Below are 12,288 nucleotides of genomic sequence, written 5' to 3'. Positions count from 1 at the left end.
TCAGAGCTGCAGCTGCTGGCCTACACCATAGCCACAGCAATACCGTATCTGAGCTGTATCTGCGACTTAGCACAGCTCATGGCAATGCCAGATCCTTAACCCACTGAGCAGGGCCAGGGATCTAACCTGTACCCTCTGAGACAACGTTGGGTCCTTAACCCGCCGAACCATAATGGGAACTATTTTTTTTTTTAATGGCCACACCCCTGCATATGGAAGTTCTTGGGCCACGGGTCAAACTGCATCTCGACAGCGACCTGAACCATTGCAGTTGGATTCTTAACTCACTGTGCCACAGCGGCAACTCCCACATTTTTTTTTTTTTTTTTTTTGGATTGGCTTCAAACACAATTAAAATGATGCTTCAGTTCTTAAAGGGAGTATTTAGTATTGACCATAAGGACAAACTGGTAACAACTTCGAGAGAAATGATTACAATCTGACTCCATCAATAAGGCTAAGATATCAAATCTAACAATTTCATTAAAAAAAAGGGTTTTTTTTGAAAAGTCTGGAAATGAGGTAGGAAATGCCGGTGGGCGCATTTCAGCGTTAGGTTGGCCACTGGTAACAGAAAGTCTAATTCTTAGGCTCTGGCCTGCAAGGAGCCTGCTGTGGATGATCGTGACCCTGCACGAGCACTAGCTCCTGTGCTAAGCTCTGGAGCTGAAGTGAGATGGAGGGTCTCTCTGGAACATTAAAAGCCCACGGAAACACTGGGCTGCTATCACAGCCCTTCTTCCAATAGAAAAACTAGAACTCTGAGGAGTTTCTGAGAATTCAGTGGAAACGAACCTGACTAGTATTCATGAGGACATGGGTTCAATCCCTGGCCTCGCTCAGTGGGTTAAGGATCCGGCATTGCTGTGAGCTGTGGTGTAGGTCACAGACATGGCTTGGATCTGGTGTGGCTGTGGCTATGGCTGTGGCTGTGGTGTAGGCCAGCAGCTGTACCTCTGATTCGACCCCTAGCCGGTGAACTTCCATGTGCCGCAGGTGCAGCCCTAAGAAAAAAAAAGAAAAAGAAAAACTCTGAAAATGAGATTCTGTGATACTAGCTGTACTTTTTAAGGCCTTCATAGGCAACTGACGATTTATCTTTGTGTACTTTGTTCCCTGTCTGTATGCACTTTTTCTCCTATATAAAAGACAGGCTCTCTCTACCCTGCAGATGAATGAGGCTTTTGATGTCATGCAAATGCTACCTCTGGGCTTCACACACACAGCACCCAAAGTACTTCACACAGAGGATTAGATATTTGAATGCGTTTACCATTTTTATTTTGCTATGCAGAAACATACATTCACCATGGGCTGTGGGATGCAGTTGACAGTATAATGGAGCATATATCTTTCTGAAGGCTATTTATAACTAAACACTAAATAGTTTAATTACAGTGGAAATTCTGTACAGTTTAAGGCTTGGCTCTGAACTAGATTGTAAATATGGACCAGATTCGGAAATAAAACACTTTTTTTTTTCAAGTAAAAGAGAAAAATCAATTAAAAAATACAAGGAAGAAGAAACGAAAGAAAACAATGCAACAGAAGTCCAACGGTTTTCCTGGAGTGAAATTTCATAATATGGCCGACTAACAAAAATACAGGTTTTCTTTCCAAAATAATGATAATTTACATATTTAGGACTTGTTAGGGGACTCTGGGAAGCTTTCCAGATTGAACACAGACCAAAAGCGGATGACAGGGAGGAAATCACATTAATATGCTGAAATCAGTACTACCTTCTAATGAATTAAATTAGATTACACAAAGCGGGACTGTAAGCATTAAATATTTCCAGAGGATCAGAGAGTCATTACTGTTTCAGGGTGAGTGATAAACCAGATGAAACAAGTACAAGAATCAAGTTGTTTACTGCATAAACTCTGTTATTGGCACATCTAATCTTGGATAAACCTGACGTACCGGACCTACACAGCTTCTAGAAGTTTAGGGTCACCTTCACTGATCTGTAAACAAAAGACCTGTCACCTAAGAAGTCTCATTTTTGTTTAGACTTTCGTCATAATAAGCTACGAAAGGCATGGATTGTATTATGTGTTACATGAGATCACGGTTTATGTGGCTGGTTTATGCACGTGCAGGTGTAGCTGGAAACTTAGACGCTGTGTGAAAATTAAAAATGCTGCTGTTTTTGTAATTTTATTGTTGCTTCATGCAATATCAGTTTAGTGATGCTGATTCGGATTGCTTTATGATGGGAAGAGCTCTCTGCCAGTGTCTTTAGTAATGGTCAAGGTCAGTTCTTCTGGATTGAAATTGTCCACGGGCAGATACAAGTCAGTGAGTTAGAAGAGGGAACTCCATAGAGGTTCTGGTTTTTCCTAACGGTCTGCATTGCCTGGCTTCATGTGCAGGCTAGGTTACTCCTGTAGGGAAGAGATTTGGTCGGTTACTCAGCTGGAAACACCCGAGAGTTTCCCTCAGCTCGAGGCCATGGGAAAACAATCTTGCAAGGTGATGAAAAGCTCTTTTTGACCAGATACTGCAAAATAGCAGCGTATGTCCCTGAGAGGCTCTCTCTGAAATAACATCACCCAAGTGGCTGAACTCACTGAAGAGAATCTTTTTGTGGGGGGGAGGGGTACGACGACGACTTTCTATCTTCCAAATGGCATTATGAATTTGAATATGAGTGATTTTCATTTTGATTTTTCTTGGAGAGAGGCCCCTTGGTTCCTTAAACCAATTCTGGAGAACTTATTTATCCATATAGTGTTTAGGAGACTTTTATCACATAACCAAGGGTGCAAGTAGCCGCATTCAGCATTCAAAGCCCTCTAGGGTTATGCGTGGGTTAGTATGCCGGACAAGTCTGCACACACACAGAAGGTGCTGTCTGCTTGTGATGCTGGCCAGAGAGCAGCCGGAAAGACATGCGATTCCTGGAGGAAAGCGAGACCACAAGACTGCATTTCTGCCTCCTCCCGAGACACAATGCTACACTCAGGTGAAAAATCGTCCCAAAGAAGACAGGAAATAGATGACAACCACAATGAAAGCGAGTGCTCGGGCTTCCAATTGTAAAACAAAGCAAAAGCAAAGGCATCAACAGGCTAGAACCAAACACAACTGAAGAGGAGGCTTACGGCAGGAGACCGCTGCCATCACAAGAAGGGGGTCTATTTTAGTTCCCTCGTATTTGGAACGCACAAATTGCACCTCTCAGAACAAAACCATCTGAGTTCTGATTAAGCTACAGGGCAAGTGAAATCAAGTCTAGCCTTTCAAGTCTGGATAATGAGAAGAGCACAGGGCGCGGATTAAAGGGGATGCAAGCGGGGACCACGCAAACGGACGCGGCTTTCTCTTTATCCTCTAACTGGCAGGAGATATAAAAAGTCCACAGGATGGAGCCTCCAAATCGGAAACAAACCTGCACCCACAAACCAATGCTCCACCCTCTTGATACCCAGCCCTGCAAATGCCAGTGAGAGAAAAAAGGAGAGGGAGGAGGCAGGCGGAGGGTGAGAGGGAAGCCCCAGGCCACATGCCAGCCGAGGCCAAGCCTAAGAGAACCAGCGTCACCTCTTACCTGGGCTCAATCCTCTCCATCTTCCGGGGTGATCTCTGTCTCTTTATGGACCACTACTTTGGTCACTGACATGTCAGGGTGCTGCTCTTTGGCCTCTTTAATTGCCTGAGCCAGCGCCTAGCCCCGGGAAATCACAGAAGGGCAGAGACAAAAAGGAGGTGGAACATGCATGATCAGAGCAAGGCAGAGACTTAGGCGCTAGATCTATAAACACAGTCTACAAATGGGGCACAATGATTGCAAAAGGAATTACACGTTGCGTATCAGAAACTTAACTCAGAAAACTGTTGAGGCTACAGGCTGGACTAGAGGGACCGCTCGGGGAAAAGCAGGACCCACCAATGTTTCTGTCTCTCTGCCGGGGCATCTACCGTCTTTAACACACTACCTGGTCGTGGTCAATGTCTGCATCTCCTGTGATAACGATTCGCTTCTCGATTCTCGTCTCTGAAATGCCTCCTTTCACAGTCTGAAAGGAATAATCAAGCGTTATGACATTACCCTCACTGTTGACTGGGGGGAAATGGCAGAAAACGCTAGCACAGCTTCAAGTAACCTCACTCCTTCTTTCGGAATCCAAACGGAACCCTACAGCAGTTAGTCACAATTGCTAATTTCAGAAGGAAGGACAGAATAGGGTCCTCTGGGTTTGGCTGGCCAGGGCCTCTGGAACAGCCGCCCTATGTCCTATGTAAGCCCTGGAGTACGTATAAAGCAGAGGGTTATCTGGATGCACAGTCCTCACCAGCACGGTAACGGGAGCACAAATGCCCCACAAAGATAGCAGCCGTGAAAGCTCCAGGGCAGCTGCCCGGCATCCCAGAGTCACATGAGGATCTGCTTGTGCAGCCCAACCCGGAAGTTCTGAATGGCTACCGGCCTTTATAGGTTCCCACTCACTTACTCTGGTGATGTGGGTGGTGGTGGTGGTGCTGGTGGTTTCAGATGTGATCGTCTGGGCACTCATTAGCACCCCCGGCTCCAAATCAGCGCCAAGATCAACCTAAGCGGGAGGGAGGAGATGCCACACTTGAATGTTTATGTTACCTCTTCGGACATCCGATGCACGGGGTTCAGGGCATGAGAATGGTGATTTAATCATCTGCCCTCTCTGTGTGGCTCCACCAGCCTGGGAGCTGCCCCTCTGAGTGGGAACGAACCAAAGACGGCCACTGTTAACCATCATTAAAAAATTGGGGCTTCAGAAATGTGCGCAGAGGCCGCCTGAGCTAGTGTTTTGCCTTATCTACAGCTCAGGTAATAGGTTTCTGAGCTTCTTGCTCCATTTTGAGATACAAGATGACCTGCCTAAGTCACCTGCTCTTCCTGGATTGGTAAAAGAATTACAATTATGGCCTTGCTCTTGAGAGAGACAGTCTGGTTGCTGAGTCCTCTGAGGCTCACAAATTCAATGTCATACAGTTACACTGAAGTGCATTCAAGCGGGGAAACAAGGGCCAGGGCCCTGGCCTTCGTAGATTTCACAGTCTTACCTGTGATGATTCATATGTTATGGTTTTTGTTTCTGTGTGAACTACAGGCACCTCCTTGGTAGAAATTTCTAGCTTTATTCCTCCTGGTGAAACACTGCCAAAGCTGATGGTTTCTGTCTTCACAGTTGATGACTATACCAACGGGAAGCAGGCAGAGTGGCTGTTACAGTTTGCACCAACACATGCTTTTTGTTTTGTTTCTTCTCTCCCCTCTTGGTGGATATTATGTCAGCACAGGTTAGTATGAAATAAATGTTCACACATAACATGGGGGGGTAAGTTGGGGAATGAAGCACACGACAGATACGTGTCAGTCTCCACAACATTCTTCACGTGGAAGGTTCCAGGTAAAGGAAATGGTTTTGAAGGAAACTGACCAAAACCCACATTTTCACCTTCCCTCTCCTCTAGCTCATGAACTAATTTTAATGGATGGAAAGTCCTAAATGAGGCTTTTATTTCATAACTTCTTAGAGAGAAGGAACAAGTAATATGACACTGAACCACTGCCCCACTCAGAGACTTCAGGAATCTCAATAACAGAGACCAAAGATAAATCCTAGCATTTGGTGCTGGGGCAAGCCAGGTGTTGGTCCTTCTGGATAAGTAAACTGATCAGAAATAAATTTATTAAATTTCCTAATGTCTTGGCCGAGCATACATTTCCCAGATTTACTGCCAATGACTAATTACAATGAGAGTAGAGACCATTTCCTGGAACTACAGGTTATTAAGAATCATCATTCTATGTGTTTGCAAGGGGCCCCAGCGATGGAAACCAGCACAGATGCCCATAACTGCCATGCAAGAAGCCAAGACGAGGCCCATGCTGCTCTTGGAAAAGGTGGAAAATTAAACTGAGCCCCACCTTCGTCCTTAACTACCCTCCAGGGACTTCCTTCCACATGAAAAGTAACATTAACTGCTAGTTACCTCAAAATGAGGTTTTTGTTCCAGAGTTTCAGACACGTGGATGGCAGCACTCAGCCGCTCCTCCTCTGGCTCCTGGGAAGCAGTGGCCATCACTTCCTGCTCCAGGACAGCTCTGTCGGCCACCTCCCCCTTGTCCTCTTTCGCCCCCTCGGTCAGAGCAGAGCCTTCCTTCCCTTTCACGCCAGAAGCTTCGGCAGAGGCAGCCTGTGCTGCAGCATCCACACCATCTCCCGCAGTGGAAGAAGCATCTCCACTTGCATGCACGCTCATCACATGTCTTTCCTCCACCAACACCGTTTCCTGCACCACCGTCTCAGTGCTGAGTGGCTGGGGGCGCTGGGTCGTTTCTGTCTCTGTTTCACTGGACTCCGTCTTGGTTTCTGTTTTCTGTATAGTAAAAAAGGGTGGTATCAACGTGATTGTCCACAAAGCAAAGCCCAAAGATAAAACAAAACACCCACAAAAGAAGTCACTCACCAAATTGCCTCAAGCTTATAACCAGCAACACTTATAGAAAACAGAAATTAGCTTTCACTCCCCGCACCATAATCTTTGGTGCCTGCCCGCTGCCCCCCCTTCACCGCTTGAACCCGAGCTGCTTCTTTGGGATGTCGCCAAAGAAACAGAATGTGGTATAAGATGCAATTAAAAACCAAAACAAAGTGAAAGCATTGTAGCACATGCACATTGGTTTGGGCTGCTTCCTTAGACCTAATAGGTAACACAAAATGCTTTAAAACATTGAAAGCTATTGAAATTTCTCACTATTTCTTACAAGAGAACTAAAGACATAATGGATCTGTGGGCCAGCACAAAGCCGGGTAAGTGAAGACCCTTGGGTGTTTAAGGCAAAGCCACTTGGATACAAAACACACACACAAACACACCAAAAAGGCATTTAAAAAAAAGGCAGAGAGGCAGAGGCAGAGACACCAAGGATGGAAAGGAATGGCCACCTGCACCCAGCTTTGAGAAGTGGAAGTAACCCCTCCTATGAATTCTGTCGGTTTCCTCGCAGACTCTAATAAACTGAAGATTTCAGAGCCATCCATGAGCTTTTCACCAGAAGACTGTTTAGTCTGAGTGAACAAAGAAATGGAGAGTCAAGCACAGACATGGGGACACAAGAGGTACATAAACATTCACAGCTGGTTAGACATAACGGGGGCGCATGACCCAGGGTGAGGGAAGGCAGAATCCACGTAAGACTCGGAAACGGAAAAGAACGGAAATGAAAGAGCAAATCGGAGTGACCACGAGCTCCGGTTTGGTAAAGCGCAGAGAGTTACTGGGGTCAGGGCGGTGCTGGGTTAAGCAGATCCTTCTCCCCTGCACCGCAAGCCCCCGGCAGCACCCCCCACCTCGGGGATGAGCGCTGGAAATAAAACGGCAGGTGTCCCAATGCCCACGCTGGACCGCGGTGGTGACTCGAACGTGAAAACGAAAAAGCTCGGGTTGGCGGCTCTCAACAAAAGGCAAACAGCAAGAGAAACGGAAAGGCTCAGGGTGGAAGGGCTGCCTCGGCAAACGTCATGCTGGAATCGCAAACGGCGGCCCAAAGGCGGCACCGGTTACCACGACTTGGGATGCGGCCGCCTCGGTAACATAACGGGCGGTGGCGACGGTGACGGCCGGTTCCTGGGAGTACCTCCACTCGGACAGGCTCTTCCTGCGGGGACCGAAGGGCCCCACCTTCAAGGCCTCGGCCTCGGGCTCTGCTCTGAGCCGCGCGCTCTCTGGGCCCGCCTCCCTCCAGGGCTCAGCATCCTCGGGGCTTGGCCGCCGCGACTCGGCTTCCTTGATGGGAGTCAGGGACTCTGACAGCCTCCGTTTCGGCGTGTGGACCTCGGGCCCCCTCCTGGCCCTGTCCTCAGCGCTGGCTCCCAGGACCCCGAGCTCTGCCAGGACAAGGGGGGTCTTCATAGATTCAGCCAGTCCCAGCTCCAGGGGGGAGGGTGGCACCACCTTCTCCCCCTCCTTGGCTTTTCCGGTCATAGTGACAATTTTTCCCGACACAGTGTCGTAGGACCTTCCCAGGGTGTATATCTTCTGCCTGCTGTCTTCCTTCAAGTGCATTTCTCGGGCCAGGTCTTCGAAGCTCTGCACTTCGACGGCACTGGACCCTAACAGGTCGGCCGGGATGTCACCCGTTCTACTGCTCAGGGTCACCACTTTGTACGTCACAATCTTTTTGGAATCACCATCAACTACCTCAGTGGGTATTTTGTCTACAATAACCCAATCCTCTGTGCCCTATATTTGAGATACAAAAGCTAAATTAGAAAACCTGATGGTATCTCATTCCTAAAATAAAAAATGCTTTAAGACAATCAGGGTGAGCTACACTCAGGTCAGGGATGTGACAGCACAGGGCTGGTGTTGCTATTAATTACGGGGGCAATCACTTCTCACTTGAAATTTACTGACTCTAACCTTTCACTTGGAATACGGTCTGCATGGAGACGGGCAATTTCAGATTTCTTGAAATAGGCACATACTCTGGCGGTAAATTTTGCAAGATGTATATATTTGAACTTAGGTTAAACACCTGATCATTTTTATATTTCAAGATTAAATAACATTCCTCAAGCTGTTGCACAGGTTATTTAGCTTTACTTGTGTGGACACAGAAAGACGGCTTTCCAACACTGTACTTCATAACGGCTGTCCTCACCAAGAACTTGCCAGCATTTCCACAAATTTCTGTGAAAACCATTTTCCATGTTTGCAGATAATACTTCTTATGTGGTAGATGGAATGCACTAGAGCACTTATTACCCCAGAATGACTGAGGGCACCTGTGTTCCAGGCATTGTAATGAAATATCTCCCACTGTTCGGACACTGTTGGAGCCTCTCAGAAATAGGCCACAGTGGTCTGTACACTCTTCCGATCATATTTACAAGCGAAGTTGCATCATCGCAGGAATCTCTTTGCCACCTTCCTTAGTGTTAGTTCCAATGAGGTAGAAGAAATGGAAGTGAAGGAACTTCCGTATTTGGGAAACCTACCAGCATGTTAGCAGGTGACTAGTCTAATGGGTTACAGAGAGAAACCAAACCAGGGGCAGAGGAGCACATCGGTTTACATTTGTAACTCGGCTGTTTTCTACTTCCATGCTAATGGCCTGAAAACACAAATCTAGAAACAGGTGTGCCATAAGAAAAAGGATTACAGATTTATCTACAAGCTGGTGCTGGGTGAAAGGAAATAAATTGAAAAATAACCTCTAGGGTCGATGGGACAGTTTTCTGGAAAATGATTTGATGAGAGGTAAACACAGAGCCTGCAGAGTCTCCTTCCTGAATGTTCTTTATCACACTGGGCTAGTGGGAAAACCAATAAAAGTTCAGAACTTGCAAAAGTTACTAGAAATCACCAAAATCAGTATCACTCTATGGGTGAAAGAGATAGTAAAAAAGCCCAATAATATCATTAAAAAACATATAATCATAATGCTTCAATGACCACACGCAGACATAAATCACCTGGGCGCAAAAGCCGCAAAGAAATGATGGCTAACGGATAACTACAATAGTAAGAAATTTCCCTCCCCAGAATCTATGCAAAAATGATAATACTTACCTTAGTGGCAAACAAGGTAAATTTTAAAAGGAAAGGAAACACTACAGACTTTTTAGTGACACTGAAATCTGAAGAGCAATTCCCTTCTGGAAAATTCCTTTATTTTTGTTTTTTACCTGAGACTCAAAAACTGGTGAGCTTCCTTGCTGCAAATAGATAACTTTTTCAGAAATCTCTCTTTCTTCTTTGGTCTGTTTGAATAAAGGGGTTGGGTTGGAGAAGAGGAAGCAGACAGTTTCCAGAAAGGTAAGTTAGGAAGAGCGTTCTTTTACTGTGCTCTACATATAATAGTCATTTTTTTTTTTTTTCTGAAGAAGTAAATTGTGTTTATTCATCTGGAAAATGGTCTGAAACCATCTCAGTGATTAACAATTATTTCCAAAGAGTAACAGGTTATTTACTGAACTGCTGGTATTTTTAGGTTTCAAACATTTTTCATTTCTACAAACACAGAACATGCAAGCGTGGTATAAATGCTTCTTGGCACTTGAACAGTGTCTATATGTCCGTTGCCTGCAACACTGTCAAAGTGACTATGACAATGGAAATGTTAGAGAGTTCCCACTGTGGCTCAGTGGTAACAAACCCAACTAATATCCATGAGGATGTGGGTTCAATCCCTGGCATTGCTCAGTGGGTTAAGGATCCGGTGTTCCTGTGAGCTGTGGTGTAAGTCACAGATGTGGCTCAGATCCTGCGGTGCTGTGGCTGTGGTGTAAGCCAGCAGCTGTAGTTCCGATCTGATTCAATCCCTAGCCTGGGAACTTCCACATGCTGTGGGTAAGGCCCTAAAAAGCAAAAAAAAAAAGTAAAACTTAAAAAAAATTAGGAACAAATCCTCACTTCCATTTCTGAAAAATTCTTGATCAGAGTCACAGAGTCCCCAGCGGAGTGAGGATACAGTGAAAGGACAGACACACGGGTCACTGCATTAGCTACTAATTTGAAAAATCACTTTATGCCTAGATTGATTTTTTCTTTGGCCACGCCCACAGCACATGGAAGTTCCCGGGCCAGGGGTGGAACCTGCACCACAGCAGTGATTTGAACTGCTGCAGCGACAATGCTGAATCTTTAACCCACTGCACCACATGGGAACTCCCATGCCTCAATTGATTCCTTTATTCCACAAATAAACATAAAACATACGCAAGGTTATATAGCTTTATTTCAGCTTTTATAACATGGTGAATAATTCTGAAAAGTCAACTTCAAACTATCTTGGTGAAGAATTAATTATTTCAAGTCATACTTGTTTTTGACATATAAAATTAAGAAAAACCTTAAACATGTCATTTAGAGCTTTTTTCCCCTTTTATCTTGTTTTTAACTCCTTTCTTCAGTATTAAATTGGCAGAATTCAAGTAGCAATGCATTAGCTACTGAGTCTATCTCTGTGCACAGCATATAACTCCACAGAATAGTGAGAGAAAGGACATCTTGAAAAGAGTAATCTAAAAAAATTTACAAAGTTCAAAATTTCTACATGGATGGGACTTGAAAAATAAGTCCTTTTGCTAAGCAATATAATTTTATGAGTTGCTTAAATTCCTATGTATGTCTACAAAGCTAAGAGTAACTGTATTTAATCCTTTGTCTCCAAGAGGCTATAGGGGAGCATCTGGAATAATCTCTTGAAGGACGAGCTGACAGATTTTGAAGACATCATTCTCATATGGTCCTTTTTAAATAGGAACAAATAAGAGATTTCAAAGGAAAAAAAAAAAATCCCTGTCCTGCCCCATTCTGGAGAAAGATATTGGAAGCGACAGAATGTATCATGAAGAATCATTAGATGTGGATTTATTTTTTTAAACTTTCAATTATAGCCTCTTTTTCAAACAGAAATAAGAAACAGGAAGGAAAGGTCAAAATTATAGGTACTTCTCAGAATACCACTGCTAGGCTTCTAATTATAATCATTGAGCTAAATAGTTTTCCTAAGATGAAGACTTGAAAAAAAAAAAGAAAAAAAAAACCCAGCAGGAAAACAGTGGTTTTTCAGCTTGTCCTGTTATCTGACATTAATGAACTTTAAAAACATCTGTGTCTGTAATTAAAAATGTCAACACTGTCTGCATCCAGAACTGTGTATGTCCAATAACAGAAGAGGGGAACATAGGGAATAGACGTTAACATTAAATCCTATATATGTTCAACCCCTAACCCGTGAGTTTGGCTAAAGTGAAGTGAAGAGGTACCGACAAAGAAAAGCTGATAATCGAAACATGCACATGTACCAGAACAGAGTCAGGTACACCCTGACCCCTAATGCAGCTACTTAGACATGCAAGTCTGTGTCACAACTGGGACACAAGGCTCTACAGTGGCAGGCCAAATTATCAGAGGTGTTACTTGTTCAGATGATTAAGGGTTTCTACAGAGCTGTGGCTTTCATTTCTGCTGCCTGGGCCAGGGGTTCTCCAACTGAGCTGAGCATTAGAATTATGTAGAGAGCTTTTACATAACAGTAATGCATGGAGGACACCCCCAGCTAATTAAATCAGACTCTAATGTAGGACCCAGGCATCCGTACTTTAAACATTTCTTACAGGGGATTTTAATATGCACCTTGAGTTGTGCCCCAAGGTCTTAATGGAAAGTCACAGAAGTCAGATTCAGAGATTGGTCATAATTCGCACCATCCATGAATAGATGATCCATGGTAAATGGATTTTTGCCCAATTTAAGGCCTATCCAAGACCTGCACGGCAGAAGTAA

The 12,288-nt window shown here is 44.7% G+C and overlaps 1 protein-coding gene across 39 annotated transcripts in view; it reads right to left on the bottom strand.

The window, feature by feature from the left end:
- The window catches only part of EPB41L3 (erythrocyte membrane protein band 4.1 like 3), a 250,802-nt gene continuing 239,765 nt past the window's right edge, over positions 1,252–12,288 (bottom strand). For 14 of the 39 annotated variants that reach the window (XM_021096112.1, XM_021096100.1, XM_021096093.1 and 11 more), the window contains 10 exons: positions 9,684–9,758; positions 9,210–9,308; positions 7,558–8,235; positions 6,939–7,061; positions 5,983–6,369; positions 5,050–5,181; positions 4,461–4,559; positions 3,945–4,025; positions 3,557–3,673; positions 1,252–2,390 (listed from right to left, as the gene is read on the bottom strand). In XM_021096112.1, coding sequence (XP_020951771.1) covers positions 3,563–3,673; positions 3,945–4,025; positions 4,461–4,559; positions 5,050–5,181; positions 5,983–6,369; positions 6,939–7,061; positions 7,558–8,235; positions 9,210–9,308; positions 9,684–9,758 — 1,785 coding nt within the window. In that variant the 3' untranslated portion in view covers positions 1,252–2,390; positions 3,557–3,562. The remainder of the gene's footprint in view (positions 2,391–3,556; positions 3,674–3,944; positions 4,026–4,460; positions 4,560–5,049; positions 5,182–5,982; positions 6,370–6,938; positions 7,062–7,557; positions 8,236–9,209; positions 9,309–9,683; positions 9,759–12,288) is intronic. The other 25 variants (XM_021096127.1, XM_021096124.1, XM_021096123.1 and 22 more) reach the window with 13 other exon arrangements.

This window comes from Sus scrofa, chromosome 6 (genome assembly GCF_000003025.6).
Source record: "Sus scrofa isolate TJ Tabasco breed Duroc chromosome 6, Sscrofa11.1, whole genome shotgun sequence".
Classification (NCBI taxonomy): domain Eukaryota; kingdom Metazoa; phylum Chordata; class Mammalia; order Artiodactyla; family Suidae; genus Sus; species Sus scrofa.
The sequence above is the reverse complement of the archived record's forward strand: the minus strand, read 5'-3'. Positions and strand labels throughout refer to the sequence as shown.